This window comes from Enhydra lutris, unplaced genomic scaffold (genome assembly GCF_002288905.1).
Source record: "Enhydra lutris kenyoni isolate GAN:26980312 unplaced genomic scaffold, ASM228890v2 scaffoldscaffold9, whole genome shotgun sequence".
NCBI lineage: Eukaryota > Metazoa > Chordata > Mammalia > Carnivora > Mustelidae > Enhydra > Enhydra lutris.
Window position 1 is genome coordinate 31,811,770 of NW_019154093.1, and position 19,787 is coordinate 31,831,556.

The 19,787-nt window shown below is 36.6% G+C and overlaps 1 protein-coding gene across 3 annotated transcripts in view; it reads left to right on the plus strand.

Moving 5' to 3' along the window:
• Window positions 1-19,787, plus strand: part of LOC111142978 (ALG6, alpha-1,3-glucosyltransferase) — a 70,725-nt gene that overhangs the window by 41,047 nt on the left and 9,891 nt on the right. For 2 of the 3 annotated variants that reach the window (XM_022496348.1, XM_022496350.1), the window contains 7 exons: window positions 745-827; window positions 1,691-1,755; window positions 6,547-6,732; window positions 7,310-7,445; window positions 9,502-9,587; window positions 10,976-11,060; window positions 14,152-14,222. In XM_022496348.1, coding sequence (XP_022352056.1) covers window positions 745-827; window positions 1,691-1,755; window positions 6,547-6,732; window positions 7,310-7,445; window positions 9,502-9,587; window positions 10,976-11,060; window positions 14,152-14,222 — 712 coding nt within the window. Of the gene's footprint in view, window positions 1-744; window positions 828-1,690; window positions 1,756-6,540; window positions 6,733-7,309; window positions 7,446-9,501; window positions 9,588-10,975; window positions 11,061-14,151; window positions 14,223-19,787 lie in introns of all 3 variants that reach the window. The other variant, XM_022496349.1, reaches the window with a different exon arrangement.

Below are 19,787 nucleotides of genomic sequence, written 5' to 3' on the forward strand. Positions count from 1 at the left end.
GAGAGAGAGAGGAGGAAGCAGGCTCCCTGCTGAGCAGAGATCCCGATGTGGGGCTCAATCCCAGGACCCTGAGATCATGACCTGAGCCGAAGGCAGAGGCTTTAACCCATTGAGCCACCCAGGTGCCCCAAAATAGGCTCTTTGGATAGCTATGGTGTACTGTTGAAGAACTTAATGTATTTGATATTCTTTGTTCTAAAAGGACTGAACATTCCAAATTATGAATTGTATTTTTTTATTTTAAACTTTTTTTCAGTTTCCTCCTTGCCTGGGTCTGTCAAGCTCTTTATATGCATTAATTAGCAAATTTATGAAGTTTTTATAAATATTAACATTTAAAAAGAATTCATACGTGATTTGCCACATTTCATACCAGATAATTTGGGATATACAGATCCTGGCGAAAAATGCTGTTTTCCTTTTCTTTGAGTATATTTAATTTTTAAGTCTCAGAGCAAAGAGGGAATCAATTTTGGATACATCTAATTGATTTAATGTGTGAATTTGTTAGAGAAAATTAAGAGACTCTTAATCATAATTGTAGCACCATAGCAATTGAAATTAGGCATAGGTGAAGGGACTGAATGGAAAGGGCTAAATGTAAAGGCCTTGTCCAGAGTGCGTGAGAGAGAGCCTTCTGTTAACAGAATTCCCACTCGAGGTTGGAGCGGGGAGGACAGCACTTAATAGGTTATTGTAAATCCTAACAGACTCATGTTTAAAATGATTTACTTGTTTTTTCAGTGTTAATTGCTGATTTGCTGATTTATATACCTGCAGTGATTTTATACTGCTGTTGTTTAAAAGAAATCTCAACCAAGAAAAAGGTAAGTTTTAAAGCAACCTGAAGTATCATCTCTGAAATATTTTATTGACTTAACTATTAAAGGATAGAGCATATAGAAGCCATGCTTTGGGCAATAGGCTATTGTAGGGCAGTGATTCTTTTGTCAATTAATTTTCATTTAGAAAACATCAACTTGCCTTAGACTAATAATTTTAATGTTCTACTCTAGTAATAAGATGCATTGAATTTTTTTTTTTTAAGATTTTTATTATTTATTTGATGCAGAGAGAGAGATCACAAGTAGGCAGAGAGGCAGGCAGAGAGAGAGGGGAAGCAGGCTCCCTGCTGAGCAGAGAGCCCAATGCGGGGCTCGATCCCAGGACCTTGAGATCATGACCTGGGCCGAAGGCAGAGGCTAAACCCACTGAGCCACCCAGGCGCCCCAAGATGCACTGAATTTAAGAAGTTATGTACTGCTGAATTACACAGCATGCTGAATTTATTATGGCTTTACTGGTAAATGAATTTTTGAATTGGTTTATGAGAATGACTAAATGGGAAGGCATTTTGATAAGTCATTGTATATTCTCTTATTCCCATTTAACTGATATTCCTTTGGGTCATTTTATACCTGTCAGTCATTAGATTAACTTCTTTGATCTGTATATCTAAAAGTGCTTTCTCTGACAAATACCTTTTAGTGACTTTTTATTTCCTTTTTACTGAAGTATTCTGTGTCAACTCCATGAAGACTTTAGTATTTAGAGAATTGTTTTGTAAAAAGGAATATTTTGATAAATAGAAGGTGAGAGGGGAAATTTGCTGTGTTAAATCAAACAGCAGTTTTACCCTGTTTGATTTGAGTAACACTACTTTGCTTTTTCACAATATTTTTCTTTACAGATTGCTAATGTATTATGCATATTGCTGTATCCAGGCCTTATTCTTATCGACTATGGACATTTTCAGTATCCTTTACTAATTTAGAAATGAAGTCAGCTGTGTATTTTGAAATCTGGGCTTAGTGTGTATAATGTTATGTAACATAGTAATGTCTTATTTGCTAGGGCACTTGCTTATATGAACTATTTTTCACAACAATATAAAAGAATCTTCACCAGGCTTTTACTTTAAGGGTAAAGTACAGATTTATTGGAAGTAGAATTGCTATTTTACATCCTTTAGCTTGGGAACAAAATATGGGTCATGGATTAGCTCTTCTAAAGAGTTGGAAAAAGAGTGCCAAGTATGGTTATGCTCTCCTAATTCTAAAGAGGTATCACTATCTTCTCTCTTTTGTAAATGTCATCTGACACTGATAAAAGGAAAACAATCAGTTTCCAGTTTGAAACCAAGATGTTTCTCTTACAGATGGTGGTAACTGCAAGCTTTGGGGAACTAAAATTGAATAATTATAATCTATGTGGATTTTATGTGTGTAACTTTTTTTTTTTTAAAGATTTTATTTATTTATTTGACTGAGAGAGAGCACAAGTAGGCAGAGAGGCAGGCAGAGAGAGAGGGAGAAGTGGGCTCCCTGAGCAGGGAGCCTGATGTGGGGCTCGATCCCAGGCCCCTGAGATCGTGACCTGAGATGAAGGTAGAGGCTTAACCCACTGAGCCACCCAAGCACCCCTGTGTGTAACTTTTTGAAGGAACATTCTTAGAGGAAATCTTAGAGGAAAGTTGATAAAATCTGGACATGGCTCTCCAGTTTGTCTTCTCATGTGTTAACTGTTACTGTCTGTCCCCATCTGTCCCCAAAGGAAAAAAAAAGACATAATCCACAGCAACATGATTGATTAATAGCCTTTTGAAGCCAGTCTGTTTTAGTTATAACAAATTTAATGTGTGTATTTGTCGAAGGACTTAGAAAAGGTTTAAATCAGAGTTTTTATTCTGTCCACTTTCCAAGTTGACTTTTTTGTTTGTTTGTTTTGCATTTTGGGATCATGGCCATCTGGTACTCTGGTAATATCAGGAACACTGATATAAAGAAAAAAGTTGTTTACAAGATTTTAAAAATTATATTTACTTTGAAATATAACAGTCATATAGAAGAGCGCACAAAATGTAATTGTGTGGCTCAGTGCATCGACATACTATTACCTGTTTTAAAACAACAACAACAACAACAAAACATTGCTTGTATAAATCTACACTTGTGCAACTCCCAAGTACTTTTCTCTTCCTTTTCCAAAGATAGCCACATACTAACTGCTAATCTTATAGTTTGTTTTCTTCCTTTTCTGGACTTTATATAAGGGAGACAACACATTAGGTATTCCTTTGTGTTGGTATTTTTGCTCTATATTCCATTGAATGAATACACATAATTCTATAACTGAGAGCCATTTGGATTGTTTCCAGGATTTGGCTATGATGAATATGCTGCTATGAACATTCTCGTAAATGTCTCTACCCATTACATATTTTTAAAAAAATTTTTTTTTCTTTTGGAGCCCAACACAGGGTTGAACTCACAACCCTGAGATCAAGACCTGAGTTGATGTCAAGAATCAGATGCTTAACTGACAGAGCCACCTAGGTGCCCTAAATATATATATATATGTATATGTATATGTATATATATACATATTTTTTTTTCAAAGATTTTATTTATTTATTTGACAGACAGCGATCACAAGTAGGCAGAGAGGCAGGCAGTGAAAGGGGAAAGCAGGCTCCCTGCTGAGCAGAGAGCCCGATGTGGGGCTCCATCCTAGGACCCCGGGATCATGACCTGAGCTGAAGGCAGAGGCTTTAACCCACTGAGCCACCCAGGCACCTCCTAAATATATTTTTTATGAGTAGAATTGCATTATAGGGTGTGCACATGTTTATTTATTTATTTTTTTTAAGAGAGGGAGCCAGGTGAGGAGGGGCAGAGGGGGAGAGATAGAGAGAATCTTAAGCTGGCTCTGTGCCCAGTGTGGAGCCTGACACAGGGCTTGATCTCACAACCCTGAGATCATGACCTGAGCTGAAATCTAGAACCAGACATTTAACTGACTGAGTCACCCAGGTGCCCCAGGTGTGCACATGTTTAATTTCAGATATTCCCAAATTATTTTTAAGCATGTTATATCAGTCACACTGCCATTAGAAACAAGGTAGGATTTCCAGGTGCTCATCTTCACCAACTGTCAGTCATTTTCATTTTAACCATTCTGGTGAATTTGTAGTGGATTTCCTCTGTGGTTAAAATCAAAGTCTTGAAGCTTTTGGGATTATGTCATTTTGTGGGGACACATTTTTTAACCACTGTGTACTTTCTTCATTTGTTACGTGGGGATAATAATTACCCTTACTTTGTAAGCTTTTTAAAAATGTTTACTTATTGATTTATTTAAGTAATCTCTGTGCCCAATGTGGGGCTTGAACTCACAGCCCTGAGATCAAGAATCAATGCTCTTTTGACTGAACCAGCCAGGTGCCCCACTTTGTATGCTTTTTTTTTTTTTTTTAAAGACTTTATTTGTTTGAGAGAGAGACCACAAGCAGGGGAAGGGGCAGATGGAGAGGGAGAAGCAGACTCCCCACAGAGGAGGGAGCCCGATTTGGGGCTTGATTCCAGGACCCTGGGATCATAACCTGAGCCGAAGGCAGAGGCTTGACCAAATGAGCCACCCAGGCACCCCTGTATGCTTGTTTTGAGAATTAAGTGAAATATTATATATAAAGAAAATAGTACCTGGGAGATACTAAGCTCTATATGAGTTATTTATTGCTATTATTATCTGTTGTTACTGCTGCTGCTGTTACTATTTTTTTACCTTTTGGGCTCTGAAATTTAAGTGATTTGTTTAGGCATGGGGTTTGCAACAGTTGTTTTGGATACTCTGTGAGTCATTCTTTTTGAAGACTCATGTTCTTCAGTTCTGGGAAATTCTGTATTTTCTTCAATGATTTTCTCACTTTACTCTTTCTTGAGCTTATTAGACAGATGTTAGAGTTTTCACCTCTGTCTTTTTTTTTTTTTTTTTTTTTAAGATTTAAAATAAGATTTACTCATTTATTAGTGTGTGCATGTGAGTCAGGGGAGAGGCAGAGGGAGAATCTAGAGAAACCAGAGAATCCTAAGCAGATCCCCCACTGAGCGTGGAGCTCTTTGTGGGGCTTGATCTCACAACCCTGAGATCACCACCTGAGTCAGAATCAAGCATCTGCCTCTCAACTGTTGGAGCCATCCAGGCACCCCTTCACCTCCATCTTGGGCATCTCTTTATCTTTTGTTTTATGGTTTAGATTATCATGACTTTATCTCTAATACTTCTATTAAATCTCATTTTTTAATTAATCCTATCTTAAATTTAAATTTACTCTTTTTCTACTATTCCCTGAATTATTTCCATTCTTCTAAGGTCAGTTTTTTTCCCCTTTTCATTTTGGGTTTTTTTCTTGTTACAGGTTTTTCTAAAATGCCTGTTTGATCCTAATGTATCTATTCTTATTTAAGAATAAGGCAGAAGAAAAAGTTGCGTGTGAGTTCTCTGTGTATTTGGCCCCCTGTAGGGTAAGTGGGTAGGGAGCTGGCCAGAACATTTAGGCTCCATAAGTGTCAGAATGCGGAGGTTTTACACTGTGGTGTTCACTTCTACACTAGCTATCCTGGATAGTTAATTCCATGTTTTTGGAGAAATAATTCCTTCTTCTGTTGCCTGGGGGGTAAATATTTGGTTCCTGGATAACCTCTGCATAGGAGTAGGTAGGGTAGGAGTAAGGAAAATGCCTCCATGTAGGCATTTTCATTTAATCCTCCTGTTTTCTTTTCAACATGTTACTCAAGCACTCTAACCTACTTGGTGTTTCTTGAGTTCTCTAGGGGCTTGCAGGGTGGATTGGCTCCTTGCTTACTCAGCCTTCCTCTGCATTTTCTAAGCTCTGGCTTCTTCTGTCCTATTTTATTTATGCTTCTGTGTCCTCTGTCTTCTGAAAATGTGTTGAAATCTTCATCTCTTGTAACTCATCTTCCTACTCTCTTTACAGCGGTGAATATTTACTTTTAAAAATTCCCTATCTGGGTGCCTGGGTTGCTCAGTTGGTTACATGTCTGCTTTTGGGATCGAGCCCCACATTGGGTTCCCTGCTCTGTGGGGTGCCTGCTTCTCCCTCTGCCTCTGCCTGCCATTCCCTCTGCTTGTGCTCTCTCCTGCTGTCTCCCTCTGTCAAATAAATAAAATCTTTTAAAAAATTAAAAATAAAGAAATAAAATTCCCTGTCACGTTAGGGGGGTCTCAGGAAGGAGTGGAGGTAAATGTGAGAGGTCAGCTCAACCATTTTGAACTGCAAAGTCTAACTGTGATGTTGTTTTACTATAATAAGGTTATCAGTTTCAATCAAAGACATATATTAATTTATAATATTGATGCATATTATAGAAGAAAGTATGGGGCTATCAGTAAGTCTATGTGTGTGTATGTGTGTTTTACTTTGGAGCATTGTTTTATTCTCTAGATTTTGGTATGTTATTATAGTAATATTCTGAGATAGTCTAACAGAAACAAAGCTATGTGTTAACTGTTTAGTGATCTTTTAAATCTAAGCAAATCAGTTGCTCTGTTTGTTTAGCAGTCAATTTGATGTATTTGAGGCCATTATATACAATTTCATATTAGTTTATCACCTCAAACTTCCAATTTCTGTTTAGAAATAGCCTTCATTATATATTATTTTAAAATCACATATGAAATATACTCTATAAAATATAAGATCTATCTCTTTTAATTATTGAGTTAATTTCCTTGACATAGGAACATATATAATTCTGTGAGTCTTGGCTTTGCTTTGTGGGGTGTTCTTGGAGTATCTTGTGACTGGGACCTGCTAGGCTCACTGGCATTTTGCTTAGCTATAAATTATAAACAGATGGAACTTTACCACTCCTTGCCATTTTTTTGCTTTTTGCTTGGCAAGTGTTTTAAAAAAGGCCTGAAAGGAGAGGGGTGAGTGGCTTTTAAACAACAGAATTTTAAAAAGTACTTCAGAGAATCTATTTGGCATACTTACCAGGAAGAAAGTGGTCTTTCATTTTTGCCTTTAGGTGATTTCTTAATAATGTGTTGACTGTGGAGTGAGTTGGAAGAGAGATTAAGTCCTGTTCTCTAATTTTATTTTAAATCTTCCTAACAAGAGGAATATTTTGATCAATGTACATTTACCAGAGGTAATGTGGATTGGTTTGTTAGAGCATTGCTATAGGATTTCATCCATTTAGAGCATATTACATTTTATACTTAATAGAAATACATCCCAATTTGACGTTTTTCTTCATGACTGCATTGGAAAAGCGTGTAAGTTAAATGTTAATTAAGACGGTGATAGTCTTTTTGTTGGAGAGCTATACATCTTATTAATTGTGAATTTCTTAACTCTGATTTGAGTAGACTCCCATGTTAATGTTAGTAGCATAGATTTGTCATTACTATACATTTATATTTATTATCTCAGTGAGACTGAGACTGATTTCTCAGTATTATTAATCTCTCCCTGTCTTACTGGGTACCTTTGTTTTTGTTCTAGGTTTGTTTTGTTAATTAAGCTGTCTTGTACAGTTGTGGCTTCCTTCATTCTCTGCTGGCTGCCATTCTTTACAGAAAGGGAGCAAACGCTGCAAGTACTAAGAAGACTCTTCCCAGTTGATCGTGGATTATTTGAGGTATGTTTAAGTACTTTCTTCTTACTCCTTTCTATTAACACTATTTTGCTGTGACCTCTGGGGATTTCATATAGAAGACACACAAGGAGTAGTAACTTCAGCTACTCTCCTTGCAATCATTCCTTACCAGTTATTTAATCCAGTATATAACCTCTAGCTCAGCTGGCGTTTTCTAGTACATTAAATGAATAGATAATATTTATGCCATCATGAAATCCATAATTTAGTTATATATTTTTCTTTTTTTAAAAAAAGATTTTATTTATTTTTTTGACAGAGAGAGACATGGCGAGAGAGGGAACACAAGCAGGGGGGAGCGGGAGAGGGAGAACAGGTTCCCCGCAGAGCAGGGAGCCCAATGTGGGGCTTGATCCCAGGACCCTGGCATTATAACCTGAGCCGAAGGCAGACACATAATGATTGAACTACCCAGGCACCCTTCAGTTATATATTTTTCTAATGAAATAAAATCCACAGTGAAAGACAGCATGAGAAGTTGCAGCTACAAAGTTAACAGCTCTGTAATTTTTTGGTTTATATTCTCTTTTTAGTCTTAGGAAATTATTTATTAAACTAAATCATGTTTGCTTCAGTAAGATCTCATAATTTCCTTATATAACCTTCATCCATAGTAATTTTTTAATGAGAATCTTTCATTTCATTTAATGCTAGCTTAATCACTCTTGTTAAACTTTTATTACGTGGATAATTTGATGATTTAGATTTAGTAATTAAATTAAACAAACCATTTTTCTGAAACAAAAAGGCCTTTTAATAAAGTTAGACAGAGACAACATATTTATAGATAATTTGCTTTTGATAAACATTTCTTTTAAAAAGAATTAGAAAAGCCTATATATCTTTCTAATTTTTAAATATATAAATTGCTATAGATTATCTGTCTTTCACCGGATCTGTAGTAGGATGGTACAAGCATTTTGCAAGAGACCAAGAAAGAGTTTGGTGTGTGATTGAACAGGCATATATGACTTAAATGTTGATGAGGATGCTGCTGGTCCTGATAGTGATAATCACAAATCATCACTATTCTTGTCATCACTCTTACTCGGTGCCACATACTTCACATGTGATTTTGATTCTCATAATAGGTCTGACTGAAGTAGCTATTGTATCATTTTGTAGATCAGAAAACTGAGGTCAGAGATTCACAGAGCTTGTACATGGCCGAGCTGTGGTGTGAATTTTGAAAACTGTGTTCTTCTTAATACTTCCTCTAACCTTAAAACCTATATAAAGAAAAGTTAATTCTCCATCTAAGCTTCTTGGTTCTCTGCCTTGCCTTCCATTTCAAAAATAGTATTTATCACAATAATTATAAAGATGTGTATCATACATGTTTGATAGTGTTGCTGGCCACCTCCATTCCCTTGCTACCCTCAAAATCTGAAGAGCATTTTCTTTGATCGACAGGGGGAAGTAGGATGGTGCAGTTGTCAGTGATAGTTACTTTCTTGATGTTATGCTTACACAGCTGTGAGTTAAGCAGCTGTGTAGAGGGTGGGTTTCACAAGCAGAGAGCTATAGTTACAAATTTAATTTTGAAAGCAATCCTACCACAACTGCTAATGTCTTTAAATGCCTTGATTTATTAGCAATTAACTCTTGTCATTGTGAGTTGCTAGTAGGTTATACTTGAGACAATTTTAGGTATGTGATAAAATGGGTCCAAAAAATGTGTGTTCTACAAATTAGGAAAAAAGATTTCCTAGAAAAATGTCCAAAGATGAGTAACTTAAGTATTTAGGGATAGTGTGCTGTTCTTTGAAAAATAATAAATATTTCTTGGAAATGTCTGGACTATGGTTGGCTTGTGATTTAGGTCAACTCTCATTGCAAAAAACGAAAAATGCTTGTGTGTGTGTGTGTGTGTGTGTGTGTGTGTGTGTTCTTGGAGAGTTTAAGCAACTCAGCTATAAAACAGTTGTGAACAAAAGCTTTATGTCTCAAAAGTTTATTTAGAAATCATGGGCTGTACTTTGATAGAGTTTAATATTTCTATTATATCAGAATGTAAAATTCACAAATCTCTTTTAAGGATAAAGTGGCCAATATTTGGTGCAGCTTCAGTATCTTTCTGAAGATCAAGGATATTTTGCCACGTCACATCCAGATAATAATCAGGTAAGAGATATAAAGTTCGAGTATGGTGTTGTAGAAGCTCTTCTCTAAAAGTATTATGGTAATATCTCATTTATCTGGTGTCATTAGGGAATGAGGTGTTCTTCATTAGTGAATTTTCCACATAACACTACCTATCCCTTTATATACCAAAATTATTATTTGAAGTATGTGAAGTGATAAAATTCCTGGATTGTTACCTATTTCCCTCCTCCTTAAACAAAGTCTACTAAACATGATTAAACATTATCTTGAAGAGCCGTAATTTTCAGTGGTGTTATCAATCAGGGTTCAACCAGAGAAGAAGAATGAGTAGGAGGGTGTGTGTGTGCGCGTGTGAATTTATTACAAGGAATTGGCATATACTGTCAGGGGATCTGACTGAACAAACTGGAAGTCCACAAGGCAGGCATTTAGGAAAGCGTATCTAAGGGGGAGGAAGAGCAATTCAAACCCAGTTGCTGTTTGGAATCTCAATTTAGGGCAGACCTAAGCTCTCTTTTAAAAGCCTTCGAATTGATTAAGTCAGGCCATCCAAGAATCCCCCTTTTGATTAAGTTAAAATCAACTGAAGAGAAACTTTCATTACATCTGCCCAAAGTCGCCTCAGCAGCTCCAAGATTAGTGTTTGAATAACTGGGAGAATGTATGTGTGCGTGCATGCTACATAATGGTGCTGCCTCCCTCTGTCCTCCAGTTCTGAGAATATCCCTTGTAGCCCACTGTATCTAGAAGCTTATTCAGGGAACCGTAGTTCAGCCAAGCCAAGTTGACACACCACAAAGCCACCAACAGTGGGAAGATCAGTTATTGTGTTATAATTTGTCCTTAGGGCTTGCAAAAGCTGTTTGCTGTGGTACCAAATGGCTCCACATGGCTCTGCTCATTGAGTTCCTTTTCCTCCCTGCCCATCGGCCATCACTAGGAGTAGCTCTAGCAGCTACCCACTCCCTTTCTAACTTGTTCTCTCTGATTTACCATGGGCTGAAAATCAAATAATTAACTTTTATGAGAGGTTCTTTTGTGAGTAAATTTTGTGAATGTTTGTGTTACAAATATATATTGTCTTTTTATGCCTGGTAGTGTTTTCTTATTTTGAGTGTTTGCTAGTGTTAGCTATCTATCTTTGTGTATCTTTTCTATAAGTAATGTAAACATTATAATATTTTTTCTGTATTATATAATTACATATAAAAGTGTATAAATATTTCAATGAATGGATTTTATTTAAATATTATTTGGCATTAAGTTTACATTTAATAAATAAGAAAACCTTTAATTTGAAATAAACGAGTTAAGTAATGTGATCCTTATATTAAACAATATTTCCTTGCTTTAATTACATAGCTCTATAGAGAAAACAAATGTTTTATTTTTATTCTTTTTTTTAGCTTTTGTTTTACATTATTGAGCCTGCTTCCTGCATGTATAAAATTAACACTTCAGCCCTCTCCCAGAGGATTCAGATTTACTCTGGTAAGTTTCTCATTACTTTAAATACTTAATTCTTGATGCAACTGATCTTTTAAAAATACAGGTAATTATTTTCTTCCTCTGAATGGGGTTTACTGGACTGGGAAATAAGGTATTCATTTATTTGGTCAACATTTATTGAGTGTCAGACATACTTTGGTGCTGTGTTTTATATTAGGCTGAATAATCAGAATCTTTTGGTTTAATGCAACAACTCTTTAATTTCTGCTTTGTATTAGGGAATACAGAGAAGAAAAGAGTGGGAATAGACATATGTTTAAATAATTATGCTATTAAGTAGAAGGTAGTAAGTTCTTTTAGTTACACATTAAATGCTGTGATGGTGTGGAAAAGGGAAATACTACTTTGGGGCAAATTTTAGACAGCTTCTTAGAGTAAGTGGAATTGGAACCAAATTTTGAAAGCTGGGCAAGATTTGGAATAGGAGGTTATGTAGCAGAAGAGAATTCAAGGCAGGAGGAAGAGCTTGGATACAGTGGTGGAAAGGATAGGGAATGCTGGGAATAGCATACAGTGAAATTTGTGTGACACGTGTGTGTGTGTGTGTATGTGTTTTGAGGTTAGGAAAGGATATAGTGGGAGATAAGAGTTGAAAAGGCTCAAATTGGGTAAGACCTTGAATGCTGGCTTAAAAAAGTTAAGAGTTTGATTTGTGTGCCAGAAGAGCCAAAAAAGCTTTTTGAGGATAGGGGACAGATCTCTGTTTAAGGAAGATGACTTGTGTTAGTTTGAAGATGAATTGGTTATATTTCCTACAACTTTGGGTTTCTCTGAGTAGGCTCACAAATTCCTCCCTGGTTATATTTCTGTGGTATTTAAAATTTGGTTCCTTTATGCCTTGGTCTCTAAAATGATATTCAAGAAAATTTAGTTTATTTAAACTCTTAATGGGCTTCATAAGGGGACAACATTTTAGAAATTAGGATTTCAATTTTGAGATGGGCACTTACTTATATTGCATTTCAAAAACAAGCCAGAACAGAGCATAACAGTAAAATACTTCAGAAGTGCATATGGGTACCACAGTACAAAACAATAGTTTCATGTTCCTCTTTTCTTTTTTATTACCTTTTTATTGACAATTTCTTGTTTCATTCTGAGAATGAACTCTGAGCATTCTACATCATCTGTTACTATTCCATAGGACTTTTAGAATAGAAGGAATAATAATAATGCTCTGATGTTGTTAATAGCCCTAACTTGAAATATTTACAAGCTTACATATGATTATGTTATTTTTCTAGGAAATAACATGCTAAATAAAGGTATTATTTCAAAGATAATTGAGTGGAATTTCAGAGTTTGAGTAACTGTAGCAGTGTTAGAGGTAATTACTTTTAGGATTATAATCCAGAAAAAACTTTTTTCTCTTAATCTCCTAATTTATTCTGTTTGCTGTTTTAGTATATAAGCCATTATCTTCAAAAAACTAAAAATGATTTATATTAATGGTTTTTCTTATTAATGTTGATGTTTTGAATTCTTACTGAATGTTCCTGAGAACTTTGAAAACATTTCCCATTATATATATATATATATATATATATATATATATATATATATATATATAAAATAATTATTTCAAAGTGTTTTCCTTTCAATAAAGATTGAATTATTTCTCAATATAAGCCTATAATTGAGGTAATTGATGGTATGATACAAATATATGTATAGCAGCAGGGTGATCATATTTAATCTATTCAAGTAGCATATTTTGAGTGCCCTCTAATGTGCCAGGTCCTTTTCCAAGTACTGGTGTGTAAGTGAATGACAGCTCATATCCCGGTTCTCTTAATTGGGGCCTTTCATGCCAATGGTAGCAGAAGGACAGTAAACAGAGTAGATTTGTTCATTAGAAAATACCTGAAAGTGATGGAGCTATGAAGAAAATAGTGTTATATGAAAGGAGTGCTGGTGGGGCAGTACTTTAGCTTGAACAGGGGAAGGCCTGTCTATGGAAGTGACATTTAGGCCTTGAGCTGAATGACTAGCCAGAAGGAACCATTCACTAAGAAGATCTGTGCTCTGACTTGATAAAATGAAGTTTTTTCTTAAAGCAGGAACATGTTTGGCATGTTCAGCACAAAAAGGGACAGGTATGAAGTGGCTGGTGTGAAGTGCGTGAGGGAGATAGTAAGAAATAGACTGGAAGAGGAAGGCAGGACCCAGATAGGAGTTTGGATTTTATTCTCAGTGTTAATGGGAAGCTATTTGAGGATTTTAAACAGGGAAATTTACATGATCTGATATGGTGGCTGAGTACATAATGGACTGTAAGGAAGCAAGAGTGTTACCAATTAGGAGGTTATTGCAGTAGTCCAGGAGAAAGATGAGTGTGGCTTAGACCACTCCTTTCCCACTATTAGCAGGGGGGAATGGAGAGAAGTGGGTGGATATTGTAATTAGAAAGTGGTGTAAATAGGATTTGCTCTGGATTGCATGTGTGTAGATAGATGTTCAGTATGCAGATCATAAACTTTTGATAATAGACCTAAGTCATTTTAATTTTAAACCCCAAATAGCAAATGATGACTTCATAAAACATTTAATATATTTTATTGAATTGTACATTTAAAAAATGTACTAAAATAGATTTGTTTTTACTTTTTCATTATTTAAAAAAAAATTTTTTTTTCAGTGTTCCAAAATTTATTGTTCATGCACCACACCCAGTGCTCCATGCAATATGTGCCCTTCTTAATACCCACATTTGTTTCGTGAGGCGTTTTTGAACTTCTTGTCCTTCAGTTCCTTTTAATTGTCAGAGATACCAAGGGGGGGATGAAGGTCTGATTTTGTGTCTGAAGTATTTAGTAGTTTTGTTTATTAATAATTGAGTCTGAATGAAATTGTTTTAGATGGTTAAGTATAGCTTTATAATCATTATTTTTTCAAGCAATGTTTTTCTGTATTTGAATAAAATATGCATTAATGTTGTATAGATATTTTCCTTCTAGATAGAAACTACATTAAGCTTTAAAATTTTACTTCAGATGATTTTTATTTAGATTCATAATTAAGCAATTATAGTTTATAAGTTGTTATATCTCATTCTCCCCCCTTTTTCTTAAAGGTTAGCTGTGCACTGTCATTCTTTTTATTTTCTTTCCAAGTACATGAAAAGTCCATTCTCTTGGTATCATTGTAAGTAAAAATGTTGTGTTTTATTTATTTATTACTATGTGTTTATTATATATACATAAATTTATCAGCTACATATAATCACCTAAGTGCAAAACAAAACCACACAAATGTTACTATGTAGTTGCATAAAATTATTCATAAAATTATATTTTTCCATAATGATTTCTTACAATTTTACTTCTTTTAAAATATAATATTTTAAACTGAAAAAGTTTCATAGAATTATTACTGGCATAATTATTTCTGTTTCTTCCTATATGTTTTTTATATGCTAGAGATTTTCCTCAGGTTGGAGCCCGTTTGTCATCTTTGCCTTTTTCATTTCATTCATTTCCATATCTATTTAGCTTTGTTGTCTTCATTCACTTCTTTCGGGACTTTCATATGTTGACCCCTTGCTATTTCTTTTATCAAAACCTTTGTTTAGGGGGCGCCTGGGTGGCTCAGTGGGTTAGAGCCTCTGCCTTCGGCTCAGGTCATGATCCCAGGGTCCTGGGATTGAGTCCTGGGATTGAGCCCAATGGCTCTCTGCTCCGTGGGGAGCCTGCTTCCTCCTCTCTCTCTCTGCCTGCCTCTCTGCCTACTTGTGATCTCTATCTGTCAAATAAATAAATAAAATCTTAAAAAAAAAAAAAATGAAGGGGCACCTGGGTGGTTCAGTTGGTTAAGCCTCTGCCTTCAGCTCAGGTCATGATCTCAAGGTCCTGGGATCGAGCCCCACATCGGGCTCTCTGCTCAGCAGGGAGCCTGCTTCCCCCTCTTTCTCTATGCCTACCTGCCTCTCTGTCTACTTGTGATCTCTGTCAAATAAATAAATAAAATATTAAAACAAAAACCAAAACCTTTGTTTAGACCCTATTGGCAATCCCCAGTCAGACTACTTTGTTTTAAGAGCATTAAAATTCTTCCTGGTTATCATAGAAATTGGGTGACAGTGAGGGTATATTATTCCAATATTAAAATAGTATTTGTCCAGAACACCTTGGAGTACTTGAATCCTGCCCTAGATCAATCCCACTCCTTATCCTGTGTTTGCTACATTCCTATGGAAGATCCCTGTAAAGAATAACCAATGACAAATTTATTCTGCAATAAATTGCGTTTATTAGGTGGAACTTTGAACTAAAAACTCAAAGCAGAGCTTTATAGTAAGCTGGGCTGCCTATGTGGAAAGCTTCTTTGCTTGGAACTAAATAGTCTCACATTGTTGCAGATCAGGAGGACAGCTTAGTTTCATCCCCCAAAGTCTAAACCTGAGTTAGTTTCTTTCACTATTATGTGAGGCTTGGCTGGCCATCCACACATTCCTAGTGCAAGGGGATGAAACTATGGAAAGGTTTGCTTTCAAACACGTGTATTTTCCCCAGATATTCTACCCCATACTAAGGCAGTCCATTCAGTGATCTGTAACCTGACCATTCAAATTAGCTCTTTGGGCCTGAATTTCTGGGAGTTCCTACTCTACAGCTATACTTAGATTATATATAATAGTGGCTTAATATAATTTTGGTAAAATATTTTAAAGTCAGCATTAAAAGTTTTTCTTGGTCGTTCCTAGGTAATCCATCATTAAATAGATATTTCATTCAATAAATATTCATCGAGTGCCTATGTTTGCCAGGTACTGTTCTGTGCCCTTGGTATATATCCATGAACAAAGCAGATAAAAATCCCTACATTCTTAGCTTTCATTCTTAAAGATAGTCACTAATAATTAAATACAAATAAAAAGAAATTAAAATAAAAACAAAAAGAAATTAAATAGTGTTTTAGAAGATAATAAAGGCCCTGAGGAAGAAATAAAGCAGGATAAGGGAAGTTGGGAGTGTTGGAGGTGAGGGTACAGAAGCAAGTACAGGTTGTAATTTTAATACAGATGTCAAGTTAGGCCTTGTGAGGAGATACTGGAGTGGACTGGATATGCTGAGGAAATTAGCTGGGGTATTTAGGATATAACATTCTAGATGGAACAGCCTGTGTGAAGCCCTAAGATGGGAATAAGCCTGGATGTTTAGTGAACAACAGAATGACCAGTGTGGCCAGAGTGGAGTAGTCAAAGTGCAGGTTAATAAAAGATTAAGTTAAAGAGGTAACAGAGGTGTAAGTTTTATAGGACCTTATAGGTCACATTAGGAAATTTGTCTCGGGAGGGGTGTTGGGGAATCATGATCTGACTTGATGTTTTATTTTTTTTAAGATTTAAAAAAATTATTTATTTGACAGAGAGAGAGTGTGCACAAGGAGGGGGAGCAGCAGGCAGAGGGAGAGGGAGAAGCAGGCTTGATCCCAGGATCCTGGGTTCATGACCTGAGCTGATGGCAAATGCCCAACCAACTGAGCCACCCAGGTGCCCCTTGATGTTTTAAAAAGATCACTCTGCTTATCAAACTATATACATTAATATGTGCAATTCTTTGTATATTAATTTTTAAAATTTATTTGACAGACAGTGAGAAAGGGAATACAAGCAGGGGGAGTGGAGAGGGAGAACAGGCTTTCTGTTGAGCAGGGAGCCTGGTACGGGGCTCAATCCCAGGAGCCTGGTATCATGACCTGAGCGGAAGGCAGATGCTTAACAACTGAGCCACCCACATGCCCCTCTTTGTATATTAATTTTACCTCAATAAAATTGTTAAAAAAAAATCAAAGGATCATCCTGGCTGCATGTTAAGAATAGATTGTATGGAGCAAGAAAACATGGAGACCATTTAGAAGGCTGTTACTGTAATTCAGTTGAGAGATGGTGGTGACTGCAAACAAGACAATAATAGTAGAAGAAGCAGGAAGTGGTCGTTGTGGATGTATAAAAGGAACCAGAAGGCTTCCTAGTGATTTGTATGTAGCATGTGATAGAAAAAGAAAAATCAAATGTGTATCCATGGTTTTTGGCTTGCAACTGGAAAGATAGAATAGCAATTGACTGAAATGGGGAAGATTGACAGTGAAACAGGATTAGGCTAGATGTGGACCTGGTGAGAGGGTTGCAGGTTCAGTGTTAGACAGGTCTTTGGACGTCCAAGCAGAGATGCTGAGTCAGCATTTAGATGTATGTCTGGGTTGGACATATGAGTGCAGTTCTAGAGGGGGGTTGAGCTGGGGATACAAATTTAGTAGTTTGTCAGTAAAGAGGACAAAGTCATAAGACTGGGTGAAATCACCAAGGGAGTGAGTATATACAGAGAAGAGTACCAGAGACTGAGTCCTGGACCACACAGTGTTAAGAGGTCTTAGGAGAAGAGGCAAATAGGAATGGCTAAAAGGTAGGATGAAAAACCACAAGAGTTGGTGTCCTGAGTGAAGAAGGTATTTTAAGGATGCGAGTCACCTATCTTACCCCATTCACAAAAATTAACTTGAAATGGATTAAAGATGTAAATGTAAGACCTGAAACCATAAAACTTCTAGAAGAAAACATAGGAACAAAGCTCCTTGCCATTGGTCTTAGCAATGATTTTTTAGATATGATACCAAAACCACAAGGAAGAAAAGGAAAAATAAGTAAGTGGGCTGACATCCTAAAAAACTTCAATATACCAAAAGAAATGATTAACAAGATGAAAAGGCAACTTATGGGGGCGCCTGGGTGGCTCAGTGAGTTAAAGCCTCTGCCTTCGGCTCAGGTCAGGATCCCACGGTCCTGGGATCGAGCCCCGCATTGGGCTTTCTGCTCAGCGGGGAGCCTGCTTCCTCCTCTCTCTCTCTCCTGCCTCTCTGCCTATTTGTAATCTCTGTCTGTCAAATAAATAAGTAAATAATCTTAAAAGAAAAGAAAAGAAAAGGCAACTTATGGAATGGGAGAAAATATTTGCAAACCATATACCTGATAAGGAGTTAATCTCCAAAATATATAAGGAATTCATACAACTCAATAGTAAAAAACAATTTGAAAATGGGCAAAGGACCTTAAATAGGCATTTTCCCAAAGAAGCTATACAACATGTACTTGAAAGGGTGCTCAGCATCACTAATCATCAGGAAAATGCAAATCGGAAGCACAATGAGGTAACACTTTATACCAGTCAGAATGGCTCTTATCAAATGGCTCTTATAAAAAAGACAAGTGATAGCAAGTATTGGTAAGGATGTGGAGAAACGAGAACCCTTGTACACTCTTATTGGGAATATAAGTTGGTATAGCCACTATGGAAAACACTATAGAAGTTCCCCCCCAAATTAAAATAGAACCACCATGTGATCAGCCATCCTACAGGTGGGTATATGTTTGAAGGAAATGAAATCATGATCCTGAAGAGGTGTCTGCATCCCCGTGTTCACTGTAGCATTATTTGCAGTAGCCAAGACATGGAAACCACCTAAATATCCATCAGCAAATGAACGGATAAAGAAAATGTATACTCTATATGCACTTGTGGCACACACTCTCGCACACACTTTTGAGCTATTACTAGGTCATAAGGAAGAAGAAAATCCTGCCATTTACAACAACATAGATGAACCTTGAGGGCATTATGCTAAGTGAAATAAGTCAGACAGAGAAAGATAAATATTGTGTGATCTCACATAAATAAGGGATCTAAGTCATCAAAACTCAGAAACTGATTCATAGAAAGAGTAGATTGGTGGTTGCCGGGGCAGGGGAGAAGGAAGGAAAAATGGGCGAAGGTGGTCAAAATGAATGTTTTAAGATGAATAAGTTCTGGAGATCTAATGTGTAGCATGGTGGCTGTACATAGTAATATATAACAGGTATTATATACTTGGAAGTTGCTAAGAGAATACATCTTAAAAGTTCTCACTGCACACACACGCAAGAGGTAACTGAATTAATGGATGTGTTAACTAACATTGCAATCATCATTTTGTAATATATGCCTATATCAAATTATTGTGGTGTACATCCCAAACTTAAACAATGTTATATGTCAATTATATCAATAAAGCTGAGGGGAAAAAACACGAGATGATCACTCAAGATGAGGGCTGAGAACAGACTATTTGCCTCAGCAAAATGGAAGTCATTAGTGACTTTGACAAGGCTAATGTTGATGGAGTGATGCAGGGAAAAGCCTGATTAAGGTGGGTTTAAGAAATAATGAGAGAGAGGGGCGCCTGGGTGGCTCAGTGGGTTAAAGCCTCTGCCTTCGGGTCAGGTCATTATCTCAGGGTCCTGGGATCGAGCCCCACATCGGGCTCTCTACTCAGTGGGGAGCCTGCTTCCTCCTCTCTCTCTGTCTACTTGTGGTCTCTGTCTGTCAAATAAATAAATAAAAATCTTTAAAAAAAAATAATGAGGGAGAAAGTGAAGATAGCTATAGATTTTTTTTTTTATGATAAGCTGTAATAAGGGCATACCTTTAAAGGTTTTATTTTTTGACAGAAATAGGGAGATCACAAGTAGGCAGAGAGGCAGGCAGAGATAGAGAGGAAGGGAAGCAGGCTCCCTACTGAGCAGAGAGCCCGATGCAGGGCTTGATTCCAGGACCCTGGGATCATGACCTGAGCTGAAGGCAGAGGCTTTAACCCACTGAGCCACCCAGGCGCCCCTATAGATTATTTTTTAAAATTTATTTGTGGCAAAATATACCAGTGGTCACAGTGCTGTGC